The sequence below is a fragment of the Lethenteron reissneri genome, chromosome 61 (genome assembly GCF_015708825.2).
Source record: "Lethenteron reissneri isolate LAM-NWPU_2019-01 chromosome 61, ASM1570882v1, whole genome shotgun sequence".
Classification (NCBI taxonomy): Eukaryota; Metazoa; Chordata; class Hyperoartia; order Petromyzontiformes; family Petromyzontidae; genus Lethenteron; species Lethenteron reissneri.
In genome coordinates, this window is record NC_083839.1 from 3521391 (window position 1) to 3546134 (window position 24744).

Below are 24744 nucleotides of genomic sequence, written 5' to 3' on the forward strand. Positions count from 1 at the left end.
GCACAACTCAAAGACAAAGCACCATCAGAGTATGAGAGCTCGGGGTAAAGCATTTACACCATTGGTACCTCATTTGCCAGTAGAAAATATAATTGTTTTTTTACCCTTCTTGGTTTTTTCGGTAAAGTCACGTAGAAGGGAAGTAATAAAATAATAAAAATAAAACATAATAAAATAATTCTCACGACGTTTCGGCTACAACGCAAGCAGCCGTTGTAGCCGAAACGTCGTGAGAATTATTTTATTGTGTTTTATTTTTATTATTTTATTACTTCCCTTCTACGTGACTTTACCGAAAGAACCAAGAAGATGAATCCCTGCAGCCACGAAAGCTTTAAATCGAAAAGAGTAAACCCACTACAGCATTTACAATTGGAGTAGTGTGACGTTTGCGCCGGTGTTTACAACAGCAGCAGCAGCAACCAGCATGGTCAAGCAATCGCCAGAATTGTGAAGAAGTCTTGCCGCTTCACCGTCTTAGACAGACGGAGTTAGAGGTGATGTCACCGCATCTATAGGTGAATGTGGTCACGTAACGAACCACGCTCGTCTGCGAACGAGTCAACGCCAGCGCCGCCGTTCGTAGCGATGGTACAGCAACGGGCGCGGATGTCGTAGAAGCGAGTTGTCGAAACGAGATGCTTTAAATTTCGATTTAAAGCTTTCGTGACTGCAGGGATTCATCTTCTTGGTTCTTTCTGTAAAGTCACGTAGAAGGGAAGTAATAAAATAATAAAAATAAAACACAATAAAACGTGAGAATTATTTTATTGTGTTTTATTTTTATTATTTTATTACTTCCCTTCTACGTGACTTTACCGAAAGAACCAAGAAGACGAGATGCTTTGTACGAATTCCGCTACGTCGGTGCAAGTTTAGTATACGCAAGTAACAAAAAAAACACACGCAGAGTGAAATGTCTCATTTCCCTCGCCACCAAAATACCTCTCATTCCTTTTCATTCATTCATCTATCACCTACATCCCTCTCATTCCTCCTCATTCATTCCTTTATCACAGGGGTCGGGAACCTTTTTGACTGGGAGAGCCATAAAAGCCAAATATTTCTAAATATATTCATTGAGAGCCATATAGTAATTTTAACGTATAATAAATTAAATACGTCTTACTTTTAATGCGACTTCTGGTGCTGCATGGTTTTGCTGATGGCCTTGTAGTCTGGTTCGTACGTGGTGAGGTTGAGCTTCATGCAGGCGTGACCCGTGACATTTATCTTCAAAACTAATTTCTGTTTACTTTAAAATGACACAGTATTATTAAGCAATATCACCAGTATTTTAAAATCAGTTCCAAACTGATTTTTTATTTTTTGATTATTTTTTTTTCAACTCAAAATTGTCTGGGAGCCATATGCCGTCACTGAAAGAGCCATATATGGCTCGCGAGCCATAGGTTCCCGACCGCTGCTTTATCACCTACATCCCTCTCATTCATTCTTCTATCACCTACATCTCTCTCATTCATTCTCATTCATTGCCCCAGTAAATTCCCCCCCAAGCCTCCGATCCATAACTGGGCTACGGAGAGGAGCTGCATTGTAATCGGCGCTGCATCTGCAAAGCAGTGAGGAGGAAGGTAATAGGGTGGCAGCTCTTGATCATATTAATTTGTGCCACATTCGGTATGCGCGCTATCGATCCTATAGCGCCGTGCTCTACGGAGGGTCTGCATCAGTCTGGCAGGGCGAGGGCCCGATGCTGCTGTGGGTGTAATCACAATATCGGTGTCAACATACGCGCGTCTGTGTGTGTATACGCGTGTGTGTGTTTGTATACGTGTGTGTGTGTGTGTACACGTGTGTGTATACGCGTGTGTGTGTTTGTATACGCGTGTGTTTGTATATGTGTGTTTGTATACGCGTGTGTGTGTTTAGATACGCGTGTGTTTGTATACGTGTGTGTGTACACATGTGTGTGTATACGCGTGTGTATACGCGTGTGTGTGTGTATACGCGTGTGTGTGTATGCGCGTGTGTGTGTGTATACGCGTGTGTGTGTGTATGCGCGTGTGTGTGTGTATTCGCGTGTGTGTATATGCGCGTGTGTACAGCAGGAGTGTGTATATACAGCAGTAGTGTAGCGGTCAGCGTTGCGCTACGCTGCGCTACGAACCCGGCGACCCGGCTTCGATTATCGCTCACGGCCACCAACACACAGTGACGATTATCCGAGCCGGTCCTGGTCCTCCCCTAGGTCGACTCGGCCTCCAGTGAGTACCTGTTGCGGTGCGTAGTAAACATCGCCACCGGGGAGACAAAGGCGGCCGGGCGTGGTGCTGGCCACCCACCCCGTGCCGGCCTTCGTAGGTAGCAACACGCTGCTGCTCGCTAACAGCACTTGCCCCAACAGTTTGCTCAGGCTATACGGGGGGGATCTTTGTCTTTGTGTGTGTTGTTATATTTCAGTTAATTTATTAGGTATAGCCCTGTGTGTGCGTGTGTGTGTGTGTGCGTGTGTGTGTGCGTGTGTGCAGGTGTGCGTGTGCGTGTGTGTGTGTGCGTGTGTGTGCGTGTGTGTGCGTGTGTGCGTGTGTGTGCGTGTGTGTGCGTGTGTGCATGTGTGTGTGTGTGCGTGTGTGTGCGTGTGTGTGCGTGTGTGTGTGTGTGCGTGTGTGTGTGCGTGTGTGCATGTGTGCGTGTGTGCGTGTGTGTGCGTGTGTGTGCGTGTGTGCATGTGTGTGTGTGTGCGTGTGTGTGCGTGTGTGTGCGTGTGTGTGTGTGTGCGTGTGTGTGTGCGTGTGTGCATGTGTGCGTGTGCGTGTGTGTGTGTGCGTGTGTGTGCGTGTGTGTGCGTGTGTGCATGTGTGTGTGTGTGCGTGTGTGTGCGTGTGTGTGCGTGTGTGTGTGTGTGCGCGTGTGTGTGCGTGCGTGTGTGTGTGCGTGCGTGCATGTGTGTGTGTGCGTGTGTGTGTGTGCGCGTGTGTGCGTGCGTGTGTGTGTGTGTGTGTACGTGTGTGCGTGTGTGTGTGTGCGTGTGTGTGCGCGTGTGTGTGCGTGTGTGTGCGTGTGTGCGTGCACGTGCGTGTGTGTGCGTGTGTGTGTACGTGTGTGTGTGCGTGTACATGTGTGTGTACGTGTGCGTGTACATGTGTGTGTGCGTGTGTGTGTACGTGTGTGTGTGTGTGTGCGTACGTGTACGTGCGTGTGTGTGTGCGTACGTGTACGTGCGTGTGTGCGTGCGTGTGCGTGTGTGTGCGTACGGCACACGCGGCTGTCTATTTGACGTCGTCGTCCTCCTGCTGCTCCCCCAGCAGCGGCGACCGCTCCGTGGGGGCTCCCTCCTCCTCCTCCTCCTCGGTGCCGGCGCTGCCGGTGGCGGTGACCTCGCCAGCCGCTCGCCGCTTGGTGCTCCTGTTGAGAGTCCCGCCCTGCGCACCGCGCCACCACCGCGTCACCACCACCACCATCACCACCGCCGCGTCACCGCCACCGCCACCACCACCGCGTCACCGCCACCACCGCGTCACCACCACGTCGGCACCGCGTCACCACCACGGCACCACCACCACCACCACGTCACCGCCACCACCGCGTCACCACCGCATCACCACCACCACCGCGTCACCACCACGTCGGCAGCGCGTCACCACCACCACCGCGTCACCACCACGTCACCACCACCACCACGTCACCGCCACCACCGCGTCACCACCGCATCACCACCACCACCGCGTCACCACCACGTCGGCACCGCGTCACCACCACGGCACCACCACCACCACCACCACCACGTCACCGCCACCACCGCGTCACCACCGCATCACCACCCACCGCGTCACCACCACGTCGGCAGCGCGTCACCACCACGGCACCACCGCGTCACCACCACCACCGCGTCACCACCACGTCACCGCCACCACCACCACGTCACCGCCACCACCGCGTCACCACCGCCACCACCACCGCCGCGTCACCACCACGTCGGCACCGCGGCTACTCCAGTTTCATAGCCTATGGGGCTAAAACTTTTGCTGGCTGGCTGCCGGCTGGCGGGCTTGGCCGGCCCGCGCTGGTGACGTCACCGCGCCGCACATCTGCACCATGACGTCAACGGCATCCCGGGGGCGGGCGGGCGAGGAGGTCACGGGGAGCGGCGGGGGGGGTCGATCTTGCCGTGCGCCTTTTGTCCCCAGCGAATAATTCGCGATTTTGTTTTTTACTTGGCCGGTGACGTCGGCAAAACAACGCCCACGTGACTGCCTGCCCCTACTTTCTGGAACTCCCAATCCCCTCTCCTCTCCCCCACATCCCTCGTACCCACCCACCGACCCAACACAGACACTTTCCTCATCCCACTGGGATTTTTGCACACAGCGTTGGTGTACACGGTGTTTTTTTTCCGCAATGTCTTGCTGTCTTTTCTTGGATTTTCTGTTTGCACTCAGTCACAAAGTCACTATAAGATGTTTTCTTGTTCATATCTTTGTTTTTTGTTTGTTACGGTTGCACCCGATTCAAGAGCCGAATGGCTCACAGGGCTATACATCTAATAAATTAACTTGAACTTGAACGCAGCAGTCGATCGACCGCGGCTCGCTCGGACGACAAACACGAGGACGACGCTGCGTCCGGTACCTGTCTGCTGTCCACCACGTTGAGGAAGAGGGACACGACGATGCAGCACACGGTGTTGACGAGCATGAAGATCATCATGTACTGCCAGCGCTCCAGCGGGATCGTCGCTTCACTGCATACAAAGCAAAGACAAAGATCCCCCGTATAGCCTACAGACTGTAGGGGCAAGTGCTGTTAGCGAGCACCTATGAAGGCCGGAACGGTACACGACGGAGTGGGTGGCCAGCACCACGCCCGACCGACCGCCTTTGTCTCCCTAGCGGCGATGTTCACACACCGCACCAGGTACTCATTTGAGGCTGAGTCGACCTAGGGGAGGCCCAGGACCGGTTCGGATAATCGTCACTGGTGTTTGCCGTGAGCGGGAATCGAACCCGGGTCGCCAAGTTCGTAGTGCAGCGCGCTAACCGCTACACCACCGCTCCCCACACACACGCACACACACACACGCACACACACACACACGCATGGGGTATACTGGACGCGGTGTGCCGGGTAAACGGAAATGACACACGTAGGAACAACAGGTTCCACACTGCCCACCAGGGATTATTTGTCTGTCGTGCACGGCCCCGCCCCACCAGAGCCCTCCCATTGGCTCGTACCACGAATCCCCGGATCCCAGATCCCGGATCCCCGGATTCCGAATCCCCGGATCCCGAATCCCGGATCCCAAATCCCGGATCCCCGAATCCCGGATCCCCGAATCCCGGATCCCCGAATCCCAGATCCCCGGATCCCAGAATCCCCGATCCCCGATCCCCGGATCCCCAGATCCCCGATCCCCGGATCCCCAGATCCCCGATCCCCGGATCCCCAGATCCCCGGATTCCGGATCCCCGGATCCCCGGATCCCCAGATCCCCGGATCCCGGATCCCAAATCCCGGATCCCCGGATTCCGAATCCCCGGACGCCCGGATCCCAAATCCCGGATCCCAAATCCCGGATCCCCGGATTCCGAATCCCCGGATCCCCGGATTCCGAATCCCCGGACGCCCGGATCCCAAATCCCGGATCCCCGGATCCCGGATCCCGGATCCCCGAATCCCTGGATCCCCGGATTCCGAATCCCTGGACACTCGTATACCGTATCCCCGTATCCCGACGACGCGGAGGGATTCACCTGGACTTGGTGCCGAGGATCTGTCCCACGATGACGTTGGACAAGCCGATGCCGATCATCTGGATGGAGGTGGTGAGGCCCATGGCTGTGCCCAGCGTGGCTTGCGGCACCACCAGCGGGATGGACGGCCACATGCTGGCCTGCATCGCCAGGGGGCCGCACGGGACGACACGCGCGCTTCATCAAAAAAAACAGAAACGGTATCTTCTTGGTTCTTTCGGTAAAGTCATCACGTAGAAGGGAAGTAATAAAATAATAAAAATAAAACATAATAAAATAATTCTCACGACGTTTCGGCCACAACGCAAGCAGCCGTCCTCAGGTGAAGACCAGGTCTGTCGAGGCGACAGCGTCTAAATGACGTGCAGGAAAGACGCTGTCGCCTCGACAGACCTGGTCTTCATCTGAGGACGGCTGCTTGAGTTGTGGCCGAAACGTCGTGAGAATAATTTTATTATGTTTTATTTCTATTATTTTATTACTTCCCTTCTACGTGACTTTACCGAAAGAACCAAGAAGATGAATCCCTGCAGTCACGAAAGCTTTAAATTGAAATTTAAACAGAAACAATTTTTTATTTTACCGGGTAAAGCTCTTTTTCATAAGCCGCCTGCCCATCAGAAATGAGAGCTCAACACAGCGGCCTATCGTACGGCAAATGTAATACTCGAAACGTTGAGGGAAAAAAACAGAAGTTCCGGAGAAAAATCCATGCAACCATGGGGAGAGAGAGAGACACGCAAACTCTAATAAGTATAACCCGTAAAAACAAAGTTTTTCACTCTAAATCCTTTATATGCGTGGCGGCTAGAGTCCTCTCGTCCTCTGGCTTGAGATGGCTGCCACCTATTGGTCAGATGATTGTCTGCAGTATTAAACAATTGGTAATTAAATATTTAATTTGTTTTCCCTAAACAGTGTAAAATTTTGGAAAAAAAATTTCACGAACATTAATTGTCTCGCACAACGAGTCTGTGTGCAAAATGTCAGCTCGATTGGATCACGGGAAGTGGGTTAAAAAACGACCGAAAGGTTTGCACGGTCGTAAGCAAGCAAGCAAGCACGCAAGCAAGCAAGCAAGCGAACTTAATATAAAGGATTTAAAAATACAGGCGGCCGTCTGGAACGCTCTTCCTTCCGATATTAGGAATCCACTGGAGCGATGCACTTTTAAATCATCATCATCATCTAGCTTGACAAACTCACTTCTCTAGTGTATAGCTCTTGTTCACAAGCGGCCTGGCGATCACTAATGACAACTCACCGAAGTGGATTATCATCATCACGTGAAAATGCATGCACTCGTATCTCTAGCACAATCCGACCGCTGCAATGCTTGCTGATATGGCCCTTGGTCCAGCCAGGCCGTGCGGGGTCAGGGTATCAGAATCGGAATCTTTATTTAGACTGGAAGATAAATCTGATGAGCTATGAAGCTCTTTTTGACAGATCTCCAGGAGGGGCTCGTGGTCAGAACATTACAACAACAGCAACAACAAACAATTCAACAACACAATACAAAACTCCAATCGGAGTGCAAAGTGCAGGAAAGATCACTTTACCACGTAGGCTTTCGCGTGAATATAAATGCGTGGTTAGACCCGCCACCACCCGACGCAGCCCCATCGGTAAAGTTCGTCACGTGAACAGAACGTGGCCAATCCGTTACTAGTACAGCGCCGCCGGTTGTGTGTTGGAGAGCAACACGCTAGCAAAGTAAAACAAATCACTGAAAAAACAACAATGTTGATTTTACCAGGTAAGGCCCCACTGAGCTATGTAGCTCTCTTTCAGAGGCGGCCTGGCTATGATGGTACACACGACCTCCTGCATACCAGACGAGGTAGTTAACATCTCCTAGCCACCGTGGTGATGATGATGATGATGGAACCCGCGACCTCCTGCATACCAGGCGAGGTAGTTAACATCTCCTAGCCACCGTGGTGATGATGATGATGATGGAACACACAACCTCCTGCATACCAGGCGAGGTAGTTAACATCTCCTAGCCACCGTGGTGATGATGATGATGATGGTGGAACACACAACCTCCTGCATACCAGGCGAGGTAGTTAACATCTCCTAGGCCACCGTGGTGATGATGATGATGGTGGAACCCACGACCTCCTGCATACCAGGCGAGGTAGTTAACATTTCCTAGCCACCGTGGTGATGATGATGATGGAACCCGCGACCTCCTGCATACCAGACGAGGTAGTTAACATCTCCTAGCCACCGTGATGATGATGATCGAACACACGACCTCCTGCATACCAGGCGAGGTAGTCGGCCTTTCGCGTTACGTCGACGACGCGACCCCACCCCTCCCCCCCCTCCCCACCCCCTCCCCACCCCCGTAGCTCACCGCGGCGAACGAGTAGGTGACTCCGAGCCAGAGGGTGCACACGAGGGGCGGCACCGTGGTGAAGGCGAGCAGGGCGAACACCGGCAGCGTGAGCACCGCACACGCCGTGCAGAACACGCCGCGCAGACCCACGTAGTCCTGCACCACGGACACGGGGCACGGAAGTTGTATGTTACGTATACTGCTGTTTGCACGTATGTTGTATGTATGTGTATGTATGTTGTATGTGTAATAAAGCTCGTTGAGGCGACTTCTGGAATCCGTCTTTTATTCAACTTGTATTACAGCTTTCCTTCACACTGCTGACAGGCAGCGTGAGAGGGACAGACAGATAGAGAGACGCACTGCCACGTGGCAGCCTGGACCACGTGGCAGCCTGGACCACGTGGCAGCCTGGACCACGTGGCAGCCTGGACCACGTGGTACAGCCTGGACCACGTGGCAGCCTGGACCACGTGGCAGCCTGGACCACGTGGCAGCCTGGACCACGTGGCAGCCTGGACCACGTGGCAGCCTGGACCACGTGGCAGCCTGGACCACGTGGCAGCCTGGACCACGTGGCAACCCAGAGCCCCGCTCCCACGTGGCCCCCTTCATCCGTTCGTTCCCGTTCTGACCACGTGTCGTTCGTCTCCACCCCTATTTAATACCCGGGTCACGTGGTACGTTTCCACCAATCCTGGTTAGCCTCCATGGAATATTCCAGACTCCCTCGTCAGCTCCCGGGACCACGCCCCTGACTCGTCTCCCCATTGGCTGTGGCCAAAGCCAGCAGAACCAATCCTTACAGCTGTCACCTTTCCATCACGTCAGGGCCACGCCCCTAGGCTTCCCCCCATTGGCTTTAAACCAAAACCGGCAGAGCCAATCACCATGACGAGTTGTGATACGTCACTGAGCCGGATATATCCTCACATGACATATGGATGTTGTATGTATGTTGTATGTACGATGTACATGCAGCGGCGGTTAGCGCTACGCCGCGCTGCGAACCCGGTGACTCGAGATCGATTCCCGCTCGCGGACAACACCGGTGACGATCATCTGAACCGGTCCTGGGCCTCCTCCCCTAGGTCGACTCGGCCTCAAATGAGTGACCTGGTGCGGTGTTTAAAACATCGCCAGTGGGGAGACAAAGGCGGCCGGGCGTGGTGCTGGCCACCCACCCCCTCGTGTGCCGTGTCGGTCTTCACAGGCGCTGCTACTCGCTAACAGCATTTGCCCCAACGGTCTGTTACAGGCTACACGGGGGATCTTTGTCTTTGTTTTGGACGATGTACGTCGAACTTTTTTCTCGTCGTATGTCGCCAAGCGCGCCAAACTAAACACGCAGAAAGCGCTTCCAAAGTAATCCGTTTCGTCAAATCTAGACGACGATTTCATAAAAGCGCGCAGCTCCCAGCGGCTTCCGAACATCGGAAGGAAGAGCGTTCCAGACGGCCGCGGAAGCAGCGCGTCCGAAAGCCGCGCACACGCACGCGACCCCCGCAAACACGTCTCCACCTTGCCCGCTCACCCCCTTCTCACCGCGGCTTCCTGCGTCTCTCACTCCTCGGAGACGGAGTCGACCCTGCCCGGTCACCCCCTTCTCACCACGGCTTCCTGCGTCTCTCACTCCTCGGAGATGGAGTCGACCCTGCCCGCTCACCCCCTTCTCACCGCGGCTTCCTGCGTCTCTCACTCCTCGGAGATGGAGTCGACCCTGCCCGCTCACCCCCTTCCATCGCAGCTTCCTGCGTCTGTCACTCCTCGGAGACGAAGTCGACCCTGCCCGCTCACCCCCTTCACACCCACGGCTCGCGATCGCCGCGTTCGCGAGTTCAAATCTCGGGTTGAGGGGTCGACTCGGCCCATCATCCCTTTGGGGGGCGGGTGGGTAAAACGAGTACTCACGATGAGGATGCCGACGGTGGCGGAGAGGACGAGGGAGCTGTCGTAGACGGCGCCCGCCACGTACGCCGCCTGCTGCTGCGAGTAGCCCGCGTACTTGTCCTGGATGAACTTGCTGCGGGGGCACAGGGCACGAGTGGCCGTGGTGTCACAAGCGGTGTCACGAACGGCGTCACGAACGGTATCACGAGCAACGGCTGGACCGCATCACCGCACCCCCCCCTGCCCCCACCCCTCCCCCCACCCGCCCCCACCACTTCTAACCCACGTCGTCCAAACAACAATAACAACAACAGGGCTCAGAGGTCACGACGGAGGCGACCCCGAGCGAGCAAGGCACCTGGCGTCCGCCACGAAGGGGAAGATGCCGTTGTAGAAGAACATGATGGTGAACACCAGCAGCCAGTAGCGCAGCGGCAGGTAGCGGATGTCCAGGAAGCGCTGCCACAGACAAGGAGACAACGCTGAGGTCGCCATTGGAACCTCATTTGCCAGTCAAAAATATTATAATTGTTTTTTAACCCTTCTATCTGGCAACAAAACTGACACCTTTTTTACAAGGAGTCATGTTTGCATTGACCACAATACCTGCGGTCGGAATGCGAACAAAAAACACAACTCTGATAATGTATGCACTGTCCTTGAAGTTGATTGGTCCACACCCGAGACAGCTTTCCTTAGAGCGTAGTCTCACATGGTGTTGGACCAGATGACGCCAAAAGGCGCACAACTCAAAGACAATGCACCATCAGAGTATGAGAGCTAGGGGTAAGCATTTACACCATTGGAACCTCATTTGCCAGTAAAAAAGGTGTCAGTTTTGTTGCCAGATAGAAGGGTAAAAAAAACAATTATCAACGGTGAGGTCACCGCGCTACCCTCGAGGTCACCGCGCGCTACGACCTCTCGCCACGGGCTTGGCTCTCGGCTAGGGAGGTTCACTCGCCGCGTGGGGAGGGGGGGCGGCACATCGATGACAACAGTCGCTCGCAGCGTTGCCCATCGCTGCCGCTGCGCGCCGCGGGGGGCGGCGTTCCGCTTGCGGTCGCGGGAACTTCCGCGGATGTCTTGAGCTCCCCCCCCCCCACGCGCCCCAACCCCTCGTTCCTGAGCTGTTGATCACACTGGAACTGTTGATTGATCACACTGCAACTGTTGATCACGCTGGAACTGTGTCCATCCCTGCGTCCGTGCGTCTATCCATCCATTAATCCGCTCGTGTGTGTGTGTGAGTGTGTGTGTGCGAGTGTCAGTCCGTGCATGCGTGCGTGCCCGCCCGCACGTGTGTGTGTGTGCGAGTGTGTGTGTGTGCGAGAGTGTGAGTGTGTGCGAGAGTGTGAGTGTGTGCGAGAGTGTGAGTGTGTGCGAGAGTGTGTGTGGGTGCGAGTGTGTGTGTGCGAGTGTGTGTGTGCGAGTGTGTGTGTGCGAGTGTGTGTGTGTGCGAGTGTGTGTGTGCGAGTGTGTGTGTGTGTGAGTGTGTGTGTGTGAGCGAGTGTGTGTGAGTGTGTGTGAGTGTGTGTGAGCGTGTGTGCGAGTGTGAGTGTCCGTGCGTGCGTGTGTGCGTGCGTGTGCGAGTGTGTGTCCGTGTGTGTGTCCATGCGTGTGTGCGTGCGTGCGCGAGTGTGTGTCCGTGTGTGTGTCCATGCGTGCGTGCGTGTGTGTGTCCGTGTGTGTGTGCGTGCGTGTGTGTGTCCGTGTGTGTGTCCATGCGTGCGTGCGCGCGCGCCCGTACCACTCTCTTGGACTCCTGCCGCACGCTGCCTTCCAGGCCGAGCTGCCTGGTGCCAACACGGTCTAGCACGCTCACCACCACGGCCGCCAGGAAGCCCAGCGCACACAGCAGCGCCCCTAGCACACGCGGCAACCCCAACACCCCCGCTCAGCCCCAACACGCTACCCCGTTCAACCTCGCGGAGGAAATGACAGCTTTTTTTTTCTTCTAGATTTGAAGCTTTCGTGACTGCAAGGATTCATACTCTCAGTTCAATCGGTAAAGTCACGTAGGTACAAAATGAAATTAAAATTAATTGAAATAAAATAATAAATCACGACGTTTCGGAGGCAACACAAGTCTCCGTCATCAGGTGGGACCGTCACAGCCAGATTTTCTCCCTCACTTGATGCAGCATCTCACTTGATGCAGCAAATCTGGCTGTGACGGTCCCACCTGATGACGGAGACTTGTGTTGCCTCCGAAACGTCGTAAATTTTATTGTTTTATTAATTTTAATTTCATTTTTTACCTACGTGACTTTACCGAAAGAACTAAGAGTATGGGTAGCAATGACAGCTCCCATGGGACACATTCATTTTGCCAGTATCAAAGTGCGAGAAATAAGAAGAGGTTTTACCCTTTCCGGCAACAAAAAAAATTCCTTTTGCAAGGAATCGAATGTGCATTGACCACACGTACTAAAGAAGGCCGCCTCTGGTGTAGGGCAATCAGTTTCAAAGGCAATTCGTACATTTTCTTGGTTCTTTCGGTAAAGTCACATAGAAGAAAAACAATAAAATAATACAAATATAAAACAATAACATTCTCACGACCTATCGACTGCAACACAAGCAATCATCATCAGGTGAGAATTGTATTGTTTTATATTTTGATTATTTTATTGTTTCCCTTCTACGTGACTTTACCGAAAGAACCAACAATATGAATCCCTGCAGTAACGAAATCTTTAAATAAATAAATAAAAAATCTTACATTATCAGAGCCATGTTTGTTTACATGCTAACCGCAAGTACCACGTCTGCTTAGTGCAGACTTGATGCCTTGCAAAAGGTGTTTATTTGTTGTTTGAAAACCTTCACACCTCCTGTTCAAACCTATTCTTATTCTTCATGCAATGACAGTTATGTCACGAAGACAAAGATCCCCCGTGTAGCCTGTAACAGACTGTAGGGGCAAGTGCTGTTCGCGAGTAGCAGCACTACCTATGAAGGCCGGCACGGCACACGAGGGGGTGGGTGGCCAGCACCACACCCTTTTGTCTCCCCAGCGACGATGTTTACACACCGCACCAGGTACTCATTTGAGGCCGGACCGATTCACATAACCGTCACCGGCGTTGGCCGTGAGCGGGAATCGAACTCGGGCCGCTGGGTTCTTGGTGCAGCGCGCTAACCGCTGCACCACCGCTCCCCACCAGTTACACCGCACGCACACGCACGCCGCACTAACTGCGGGCAAATTTCGATTTAAAGCTTTCGTGACTGCAGGGATTCATCTTCTTGGTTCTTTCGGTGAAGTCACGTAGAAGGGAAGTAATAATGCATTCCCTGTGGAGAGCACAAGATAACTTAACTGATTGTTGTTCACGTTTATGGTGACTTTCAGACCGCAGTCCACTCACTGGCATTAACTGTGTAGCTTGTGTTCTCCACAGGGAATGCATTATTTGCTCCGCTGCGGGTCTCCTGCCACCGTTCTCCCATTCACATGTTTCATTGCTTCGACATATTATTAACATGCCCTCCCTTTGTTAATGCTACCCCCCCCTCCCTTTGGTGCTGCTGATCCTGCATAATGCATGGGCATAATATGACTTTGAAACCCCCCCGCCCACCTCCTACGCATTTCCCATGAATATGCTAAATTCCTCTTGATATGCACATTCTTTTGTTAAGGCGCTCTTCTTCCACCTCCAACTCAGCTTATATATAAGCTCCTAGCTTGGCAGTGTCTCATTCTTCACCTGAAGACGGCTGCTTGCGTTGTAGCCGAAACGTCGTGAGAATTATTTGATTTTATTATGTTTAATTTTTATTATTTTATTACTTCCCTTCTACGTGACTTTACCGAAAGAACCAAGAAGATGACTGCAGGCAGTTGAAAGAGCCCGCTCGGATATGCGACGCTCGGATTCGCGGCGACGCTGTGCTGCGTCAAAGCTGTCGACGAGTTCACCGCCGTACGAGGAGTGGAGAGGAAGAGGGGAAGGGGGGGGGCACACTGACTGACCGCCCCAGAGCGTCCACTGCAGGCCGAACTGCGCCTCAGCGCGCTGGGTCAGGAAGAAGTTGAGGACGCTGCCCAGGCGTGAGAAGGCCAGCGTCAGGCCGAAGGCCAATGCCAGCTCCTTGCCCTTGAACCAGAACGCCGTGATGCGGTTCTGCACGACTGGGAGAGATGAAAATTATTGTCATCGTCGTCGTCATTTCGTACGATTACCGATGAGCTGGCCTAGTCCCCGGCGGTTACGCGGCCACGTGTACAGTGGCGTACAGTGGCGTACCGTGGCGTACAGTGGCGTACAGTGGCGTACCGTGGCGTACAGTGGCGTACAGTGGCGTACAGCACAGGAAGACAAATCACGGGCAGCTGAACCTCGCTGCCTCCTCAATGGAGGCCGGGAACGCTGCGTGACCTGGGACCCACGATGGGTCCACGTGAGTGAGGGTGGAGTTCGTGAGTGGGGGAGTTCGTGAGTGGGGGAGTTCGTGAGTGGGGGAGTTCGTGGGTGAGGGTGGAGTTCGTGAGTGGGGGAGTTCGTGAGTGGGGGAGTTCGTGAGTGGGGGAGTTCGTGAGTGGGGGAGTTCGTGAGTGGGGGAGTTCGTGAGTGGGGGAGTTCGTGAGTGGGGGAGTTCGTGAGTGGGGGAGTTCGTGAGTGGGGGAGTTCGTGGGTGAGGGTGGAGTTCGTGAGTGGGGGAGTTCGTGAGTGGGGGAGTTCGTGAGTGAGGGAGTTCGTGAGTGGGGGAGTTCGTGAGTGGGGGAGTTCGTGAGTGGGGGAGTTCGTGAGTGGGGGAGTTCGTGAGTGGGGGAGTTCGTGAGTGGGGGAGTTCGTGGGTGAGGGTGGAGTTCGTGAGTGGGGAGTTCGTGAGTGGGGGAGTTCGTGAGTGGGGGAGTTCGTGAGTGGGGGAGTTCGTGAGTGGGGGAGTTCGTGAGTGGGGGAGTTCGTGAGTGGGGGAGTTCGTGAGTGGGGGAGTTCGTGAGTGGGGGAGTTCGTGGGTGAGGGTGGAGTTCGTGAGTGGGGGAGTTCGTGAGTGGGGGAGTTCGTGAGTGAGGGAGTTCGTGAGTGGGGGAGTTCGTGAGTGGGGGAGTTCGTGAGTGGGGGAGTTCGTGAGTGGGGGAGTTCGTGAGTGAGGGTGGTGTTCGTGAGTGGGGGAGTTCGTGAGTGGGGGAGTTCGTGGGTGAGGGTGGAGTTCGTGAGTGAGGGAGTTCGTGAGTGGGGGAGTTCGTGAGTGGGGGAGTTCGTGAGTGGGGGAGTTCGTGAGTGGGGAGTTCGTGAGTGGGGGAGTTCGTGAGTGGGGGAGTTCGTGAGTGGGGGAGTTCGTGAGTGGGGGAGTTCGTGAGTGGGGGAGTTCGTGAGTGAGGGTGGTGTTCGTGAGTGGGGGAGTTCGTGAGTGGGGGAGTTCGTGAGGGAGGGTGGTGTTCGTGAGTGGGGGAGTTCGTGAGTGGGGGAGTTCGTGAGTGAGGGTGGTGTTCGTGAGTGGGGGAGTTCGTGAGTGGGGGAGTTCGTGAGTGGGGGAGTTCGTGAGTGAGGGTTGAGTTCGTGAGTGGGGGAGTTCGTGAGTGGGGGAGTCCGTGAGTGAGGGTTGAGTTCGTGAGTGGGGGAGTTCGTGAGTGGGGGTGGAGTTCGTGAGTGGGGGAGTTCGTGGGTGTGGGTGGTGTTCGTGAGTGGGGGAGTTCGTGAGTGGGAGAGTTCGTGAGTGGGGGATTTCGTGAGTGGGGGAGTTCGTGAGTGGGGGAGTTCTTGAGTGGGGGAGTTCGTGAGTGGGGGAGTTCGTGAGTGGGGGAGTTCGTGAGTGGGGGAGTTCATGAGTGGGGGAGTTCGTGAGTGGGGGAGTTCGTGAGTGAGGGTGGTGTTCGTGAGAGGGGGAGTTCGTGAGTGGGGGAGTTCGTGAGGGTGGTGTTCGTGAGAGGGGGAGTTCGTGAGTGGGGGAGTTCGTGAGTGGGGGAGTTCGTGAGTGAGGGTTGAGTTCGTGAGTGGGGGAGTTCGTGAGTGGGGGAGTCCGTGAGTGAGGGTTGAGTTCGTGAGTGGGGGAGTTCGTGAGTGGGGGTGGAGTTCGTGAGTGGGGGATTTCGTGGGTGTGGGTGGTGTTCGTGAGTGGGGGAGTTCGTGAGTGGGAGAGTTCGTGAGTGGGGGATTTCGTGGGTGGGGGAGTTCGTGAGTGGGGGGCGTGTGGTGCGACCCGCCCGTGTTTACTCGTGAGCGCGCCGTTCCCGGAACCGAAGATCAGCCGCCCGCCTAGCATGATGGGCAGCATGTAGCCCGTGCCCCCGAAGTGGGAGCCCAGCGCAAAAGTGGCGGAGCCGAGCACGCACAGCAGGGAGAAGAGAAACACCCCCACTGCGGAGAGACACGCGAACACACGCACGAGGGTCAACGCCGTCGTCTGTCGTTCTCCTCGCTGCCGCTGTTGTCACGGTGACGCCCCGGTGCTGCCACGATACCCCCGGGACGACTCGGAGACGCGAAACAACTCGGAGGTTCGCTCACCGCGGTTGCCGAGCTTGTCGATCAGAAACCCGGCCGCGATCACCACCACCGCGTTCCTGCAGAAACAAAACAACGACGCCGTCACCGCAGCGGGTCGGATTACCGTTGGCTACATAGAGGAGGGTAATGTAGCGACATAAGAGGGGAGGGGCTGCTGGGGGCTCTGGGGCCCTAGACAGATAAGCCCTCGGCGCCAGGCGCTGGGATCCCAGGCAACCCAGTCAGTTAAGCCCCTTGGCGCCACCAACGGGGGGGGCTGTGTGTGCTCTGTGGGATATCTGGGGGCGCACACAACCCCACCCCTCGTTGGGGACGAGGCATAAAAGGGCAGCTCCCTGGCCGATCGATGCCAGTTGTAGCTCAAGACACAAGACCCAAGACCAGCCATCTTAGAACCCTGGACCCCCTCGTCCCGCTTGTCCTTGTAAGGGCCGGGACGCTGTGAGGGCCAGTGGTGGGACTCTGGGACTCCCGGCTCTACGTCCTTGTAAGGGCGAGCTCCGAGGAAGCCAGAGTCCAGACCCGCACCTTGGCTCGGTCGGGTCAGATAGCCTCCCCTAGGGTAATTGTAGCCGGAGTACCCCAGAGCGTAGCCAGAGTAGTGTACCTAGGCTGTGTATCTAGGCTGTGTACCTAGGCTGTGTACCTAGGCTGTGTACCTAGGCTGTGTATCTAGGCTGTGTACCTAGGCTGTGTACCTAGGCTGTGTACCTAGGCTGTGTATCTAGGCTGTGTACCTAGGCTGTGTACCTAGGCTGTCTATCTAGGCTGTGTACCTAGGCTGTGTATCTAGGCTGTGTACCTAGGCTGTGTACCTAGGCTGTGTACCTAGGCTGTGTACCTAGGCTGTGTACCTAGGCTGTGTACCGAGGCTGTGTACCGAGGCTGTGTACCTAGGCTGTGTACCTAGGCTGTAACAGAGTATCAGGAGTGTTGGAGTGTTGTATTGTAATAAAGAAGTTACCTCTACAAGTGTCTCCGGAACCCATTAGCCTGGCGCCGACGGCTTATCTGCCTAGGATCCCAGAGCCCCCAGCAGCCCCTCCCCTCTTATGTCACTACACCGTACACAACACTGCCTTTTCCACTGCCACGTTGCAGCATGGATCCCCTGGCAGGTTTGAAGCGGACAGGTGGCAGCCAGGACAGTCCAGGAAATGGCAACTGTGCTCAGGTGGCAGGAATCTATCGGTAACCGAGAGCTGTTGGAGGGTGCTGTGTGGAACTTGACTGCAGAACACTGCGCAGTTCTGATAGACCTCGTGCTGGCTGAGAAATAACGTCGGGGTTTGGTTTAAACGGTGGCTAGATGTTCACTACCTCGCCTGGTATACAGGAGGTCGTGGGTTTGATCCCATCCCTGATGCCTGCTGTTGTATATTTGGAGTCTGCGTGTCTCTCTCTCTCCGTGGTGAGATGTTAACTACCTCGCCTGGTATGCAGGAGGTCGTGGGTTCGCTCTCAACCCTGACGCCTGCTGCTGTATATTTGGAGTTTGCGTGTCTCTCTCATCATCACGGTGGCGAGGAGATGTTAACTACCTCGCCTGGTATACAGGAGGTCGTGTGTTCCATCATCATCATCATCACGGTGGCTAGGAGATGTTAACTAAATCACCTGCTATACAGGAGGTCGTGGGTTCGATCCCGACCCTGACGCCTGCTGCTGTATATTTGGAGTTTGCGTGTCTCTCTCCCCGTGGTCGCGTGGATTTTTCTGCGGGTCCTCCGGTTTTTCCCCTCCACATTCAGAATAAAAAAAATTACGCGTTTGGAGTATTTGGCTGCGATATATTTCCACACGATAAGCTACGTTGCAGCTCAGTGGGGGCCTTACCCTGGTAAAATAAAAAAATAAAAACTGTTCATGGCCCCCTTACACTCATACTCTTAGTTTTTTCGGTAAAGTCACGTAGGTAATAAATGAAATTAAAATGAATAAAAATAAAATCTAAATAAAAAATCACGACGTTTCGGAGGCAACACAAGACTCCGTCATCAGGTGGGACCGTCACAGCCATATTTGCTGTATCAAGTGAGGCAGGGATGCAAGTTCTTAAATACAAGTTAAGGGGGAGGAGGGGGGGGGGAGCTTACCAGAATGTGGTAGCCAATGAATGGAACGTATTGGAAGGGGGGGGCTAAAAGAGAGCACGAGGTGCAAGTGTACGTGGACATGCCTGTGCACAAGCACCTGTTGGTGCACATGATAGAAGAAAACGAAAATGCCCATGTTGTTCATACCAGTGTTGGCTGACAATAAAGAGAGTACTGTTAAACGCTGGGGATGTTAACACTCGGTAAAGTAAAATAGTGCCTCTTCTTGTTTCTTTCGGTAAAGTCACGTAGAAGGGAAGTAATAAAATAATAAAAATAAAACATAATAAAACAATTCTCACGACGTTTCGGCTACAACGCAAGCAGCCGTCTTCAGGTGAAGAATGAGACACTACCAAACTAGGAGCTTATATATAAGCTGCATTGGGGGTTGAAGAGCGCCTTAACAAAAAGAATGTGCATGTGAAGAGGAATTTAGCATATTCATGGAAAATGCGTAGGCGTTGGGCGGGGGGGTGTCAAAGTCATATTATGCCCATGCATTATGCAGGATCAGCAGCAACCAAGGGGGGTGCAGGGATTAGCAGTAACAAAGGAAAGGAATGTTAATGATATGTAGCTGCAGTTACTCAACAACCACGTAGAAAACTAAAGTATAAACTACATAAAAAACTAAAGTATAAACTGCATCGCACCATCAGTATACTTACTATACTCTATAATAAGCTGAGTTACTAACAGCAAGTAATACATTACAATTCTACCTCGTAAAAATTCTGTAATATGCTTCCATCTAAACCTTATTCTCTTACATCACACGAGCATATACCGTACTATATACTGCCATAGATAAACCCAACATTAAATTATATACTGTATTGCTGTAAACCAACCTATATCTTATACATTTAATATAACACTATGTATTATTCTACACACCCTAATGTGTATCGAAATGGTTTATTACGTCCTTCCAATGATTGCTGAGCCAGAATCCATCTTCTCGGTTAAAATTGTCTCTGTGTTTGTATATGTGGATCGCCTCATGAACGAATCTCTCATGATAGCCAGATGGCTTGCAGAGAACCTCTGTCTTGGAGAAGTCAATATCATGTGAGCCCACTGAGTTGTAACAGTGATCTGCCACGGCTGAGGTGTTTGTCCTACCGTGTTTCAGGTCAGCTTTATGTTCACGGATGCGGTCCGAGACATGTCGTTTGGTTTCCCCAATGTAACTGCTACCACAGAGGTAACTTAGTTTGTAGACGCCAGGGTACTGTATGTCTGGAACCACATCTTTTACAGACGGTACCAGATCACGGATTTTATGTACTGTGTTGAATCGGACCTGGATCTTGTGTTTAATCAGGATTTTGGAGATCTTTTTTGTGACCCCAGCAATGTAGGGTAAGGTGATGGTCTTGAAAGGCTCCTCAACAGGATCCTTCTTGATGGTTGGAGTGATGGCTTTGCGGATTGTATAGTCGGAGTAACCATTTGCCTTAAGAGCTTGGCGTACGTGTTTGAGTTCACTGGAAATGTGTTCATGGTCGGAGATGCATTGGGCTCTATGATATAGAGTCTTGATGAGGGAATTCTTCTGGGATGGATGGTGGTGGGAATCCGGTTTTAGATAAGCATCCGTGAGCCACTCTGTCTACAGGAAAGCCACCCACACGGATGCTTATCTAAAACCGGATTCCCACCACCATCCATCCCAGAAGAATTCCCTCATCAAGACTCTATATCATAGAGCCCAATGCATCTCCGACCATGAACACATTTCCAGTGAACTCAAACACGTACGCCAAGCTCTTAAGGCAAATGGTTACTCCGACTATACAATCCGCAAAGCCATCACTCCAACCATCAAGAAGGATCCTGTTGAGGAGCCTTTCAAGACCATCACCTTACCCTACATTGCTGGGGTCACAAAAAAGATCTCCAAAATCCTGATTAAACACAAGATCCAGGTCCGATTCAACACAGTACATAAAATCCGTGATCTGGTACCGTCTGTAAAAGATGTGGTTCCAGACATACAGTACCCTGGCGTCTACAAACTAAGTTGCCTCTGTGGTAGCAGTTACATTGGGGAAACCAAACGACATGTCTCGGACCGCATCCGTGAACATAAAGCTGACCTGAAACACGGTAGGACAAACACCTCAGCCGTGGCAGATCACTGTTACAACTCAGTGGGCTCACATGATATTGACTTCTCCAAGACAGAGGTTCTCTGCAAGCCATCTGGCTATCATGAGAGATTCGTTCATGAGGCGATCCACATATACAAACACAGAGACAATTTTAACCGAGAAGATGGATTCTGGCTCAGCAATCATTGGAAGGACGTAATAAACCATTTCGATACACATTAGGGTGTGTAGAATAATACATAGTGTTATATTAAATGTATAAGATATAGGTTGGTTTACAGCAATACAGTATATAATTTAATGTTGGGTTTATCTATGGCAGTATATAGTACGGTATATGCTCGTGTGATGTAAGAGAATAAGGTTTAGATGGAAGCATATTACAGAATTTTTACGAGGTAGAATTGTAATGTATTACTTGCTGTTAGTAACTCAGCTTATTATAGAGTATAGTAAGTATACTGATGGTGCGATGCAGTTTATACTTTAGTTTTTTATGTAGTTTATACTTTAGTTTTCTACGTGGTTGTTGAGTAACTGCAGCTACATATCATTAACATTCCTTTCCTTTGTTACTGCTAATCCCTGCACCCCCCTTGGTTGCTGCTGATCCTGCATAATGCATGGGCATAATATGACTTTGACACCCCCCCGCCCAACGCCTACGCATTTTCCATGAATATGCTAAATTCCTCTTCACATGCACATTCTTTTTGTTAAGGCGCTCTTCAACCCCCAATGCAGCTTATATATAAGCTCCTAGTTTGGTAGTGTCTCATTCTTCACCTGAAGACGGCTGCTTGCGTTGTAGCCGAAACGTCGTGAGAATTGTTTTATTATGTTTTATTTTTATTATTTTATTACTTCCCTTCTACGTGACTTTACCGAAAGAAACAAGAAGATGAATCCCTGCAGTCACGAAAGCTTTAAATCGAAATAAAATAGTGCCTGTTACACTCGCCACAGGATTGGGGAATCAGCATCTACATTTGTTCTGGAGAAATCCAATCAGCTACGAAACTCCACGGCATTGAACGGAGGAGCCTATACAAGAGCCTACAACGTGACGAGGGCATTTAAGGCCTCATTAGCCTCTGGGTTAACCCTCACTCTGCGTGCAGAGTGTGTCTCTCTTGAGGTTGGACTGGGGCAAGCTGGTCTACAGAGCTTTGTTGGTGAGCAGTAACATTGTTAAGTTTTTTCGGTAAAGAATATGAATCCTTGCAGTCACGAAAGCTTCAAATCTAGAAGCAGTAACATTCTCAACTGGACCGTGCGCTAAACTGGAAGCCGGTGAATGGTGAAGTTCGGAATCAGAATATTTATTTATACCGGAGAAAGAATTTGATGAGCTACGAAGTTTTTTTTCACAGATGGTCCAGTAGGGGTCACGGGGTCACCAAGTTACAACAACAAACAGGAGCGCATAGTGTCGGAAAGGGAAACAAATAACTTTAAAACAAGTCAGCACAAATAAAACTAAACCATTTTTTTCATCTTCTTGGTTCTTTCGGTAAAGTCCCGTAGAAGAGAAAAAAACATAATAAAATAATTCTCACGACGTTTCGGCCACAACGCAAGCAGCCGTCCTCAGGTGAAGAACACGTCTGTCGGGAAAACAGCGTCTGAATGAAACACCCCAGGCTTGGAGCGTCTATTTAAGCTGCTGGGTTGGAGGGGGAAGAGCGCCTTGACAAACCAGAGGGGGGGGGGGGGGTGTGCGGGCAGATCGAGGGCGGTAGAGCGCTTACGTCCACGCGTAGATGGCGTAGAGGAGGTTGTACTGCTGGGGGGACATGCCCAGCCCCTCCACGCACGGCGCGCTGCCGTTCGCGTGCGTCGACGAGTTGTGCGGGCAGCTGGTGTTCTGCATCGCGCACAAAGACAAAGATCCGCCGCCCCCCCCCCCAGCGCCGTATAGCCTCAACAGACTGTTGGGGCAAGTGCTGTCCGTGAGTGGCGCCTATGAGGGCCGGCACTGCATGCGAGGGGGTGGGTGGCCAGCACCATGCCCCAGCAGCGGCGATGTTTCCATACCGCAAACCAAATACACAGCGGCAGGCGTCAGGGTCGGGATCGAACCCACAACCTCCAGCATACCAGGCGAGGTAGTTAACATCTCACATGTGTACGATGAACCTCTGTCGCACCGTACGTAGACAAGCCGTGCCAGTCGGAGGTGCGGAACAAAGCTCTGCACACTGATGCCGGGCGCGGTTAATTTTGCAATTATTTCTTAACCTGACACTGCAGCATACTCGGTTCGGCATGTGAACCGGAGCATGAAGTCCAAATTGGTTAATAGCCCATCCTCCACCACCCACCCCTCCCCCCAGTAAACACAGCTGCCTCGCTCGTGCGACCGAAGCCAAATTACCAACCAGAAATTAACCGAATTCACCGCGTTACGCCCATCACGCCGTCAGCGTTGTCCACATTCGCTCCGGTCCGGTCGTAAACACGAGCGCAATTCCCATTGCAAAGAGAAGATCATATTTTTAGTTTTTCTCTACCATGTCCGACAACTCCTCTGTCTACGGGAATTCTTACTCGGCCAGGAGCGAACGCCCGCACGTTGTTGGCCGTGTACGCGTGACCTGAAAGTGAATGTCGCCGCAGCATTACCACGACGGGCGCCAATGCAAACCACGCGCCGTAAACCGCCAGATTTGCGATCGCAGCCGCAACCACAACGACGTCCGGGTGCAATGGAAGGCGCCACGCATAGTGATTGCCTGCCCAAAAAATGCGGGCTAAATGTGTATTTTATAACGTTTTTTTTTTTACTATTTTGTCCATCTCAAATTGTATTGATGTAACGTTGCAATGTTTACATGTGAAGCGCTTTGTGATGATGTATTTGTAAAGGGAGCTGCGCTAAATGTGTATTTTATAACGTGTACTTTTTTACTATTTTGTCCATCTCAAATTGTATTGATGTAACGTTGCAATGTTAACATGTGAAGCGCTCTGTGATGATGTCATTGTAAAGGGAGCTGCGCTAAATGTGTATTTTATAACGTGTACTTTTTTACTATTTTGTCCATCTCAAATTGTATTGATGTAACGTTGCAATGTTTACATGTGAAGTGCTTTGTGACGATTTCATTGTGAAGGGCGCTGTGGTGGTGATATGTTAACTACCTTGCCTGGTATGCAGGAGGTCGTGTGTTCCACCATCATGATCACCACCACGGTGGCTAGGAGATGTTAACTACCTCGCCTGGTATGCAGGAGGTCGTGTGTTCCACCATCCTCATCATCACCACGGTGGCTAGGAGATGTTAACTACCTCGCCTGGTATGCAGGAGGTCGTGTGTTCCATCATCATCACCACGGTGGCTAGGAGATGTTAACTACCTCGCCTGGTCTACAGGAGGTCGTGGGTTCGATCCCGACCCTGACGCCTGCTGCTGTATATTTGTAGTTTGCGTGTCTCTCTCTCTACGGTCGCGTGGATTCTTCTCCGGGTCCTCTGGTTTTTCCCTCCACATTTACAAACAAGCCGCTACACATTCCCAAGTGATGGTGAGCCACTTCGTCGAGCTATCATACGCGGCGAGGCCGCTTCTGACACAGAGCTACACAGCTCAGGGGACCTTACCTGTTAAAATAAACAGTGTTACCTTTTGATGTACATTCAATAAAGTTTGATTCATTTATTGAAATCTGGACCATACCATTGGAGTGTGAGAGCAAGGCGGGGGGGGGGGGGTGCATGCGAGATTGCTTAATAAACTGTTCCAGCACGTTCATTGGTGGGGCCCTTTCGATTTAAAGCTTTCGTGACTGCAGGGATTCATCTTCTTGGTTCTTTCGGTAAAGTCACGTAGAAGGGAAATAATAAAATAATAAAAATAAACATAATACAATAATTCTCACTATTATATTATGTTTATTTTTATTATTTTATTATTTCCCTTCTACGTGACTTTACCGAAAGAACCAAGAAGATGGTGGTGCCCTGGCACGCTGATCGCGGGTGTGTGTGTGTCTGTGGGATTGTGTCTATGGTTGTGTGTGTGTGTGATTGTGTGTGTGATTGTATGTGTGGTTGTGTGTGTATATGGTTGTGTGTGTGATTGTGTGTGTGATTGTGTGTGTGGTTGTGTG

The 24744-nt window shown here is 52.2% G+C and overlaps 1 protein-coding gene across 1 annotated transcript in view; it reads right to left on the reverse strand.

The window, feature by feature from the left end:
- Nucleotides 1–2855: 2855 nt before the first annotated feature.
- Nucleotides 2856–24744, reverse strand: part of LOC133358357 (major facilitator superfamily domain-containing protein 1-like) — a 28064-nt gene continuing 6175 nt past the window's right edge. Inside the window, exons 3-13 of the mRNA XM_061576654.1 lie at nt 22383–22498; nt 16416–16471; nt 16122–16265; nt 13937–14095; nt 11705–11820; nt 10313–10413; nt 9976–10087; nt 8083–8220; nt 5718–5857; nt 4594–4705; nt 2856–3386 (exon numbers count right to left, since the gene is read on the reverse strand). Coding sequence (XP_061432638.1) covers nt 3234–3386; nt 4594–4705; nt 5718–5857; nt 8083–8220; nt 9976–10087; nt 10313–10413; nt 11705–11820; nt 13937–14095; nt 16122–16265; nt 16416–16471; nt 22383–22498 — 1347 coding nt within the window. The 3' untranslated portion in view covers nt 2856–3233. The remainder of the gene's footprint in view (nt 3387–4593; nt 4706–5717; nt 5858–8082; nt 8221–9975; nt 10088–10312; nt 10414–11704; nt 11821–13936; nt 14096–16121; nt 16266–16415; nt 16472–22382; nt 22499–24744) is intronic.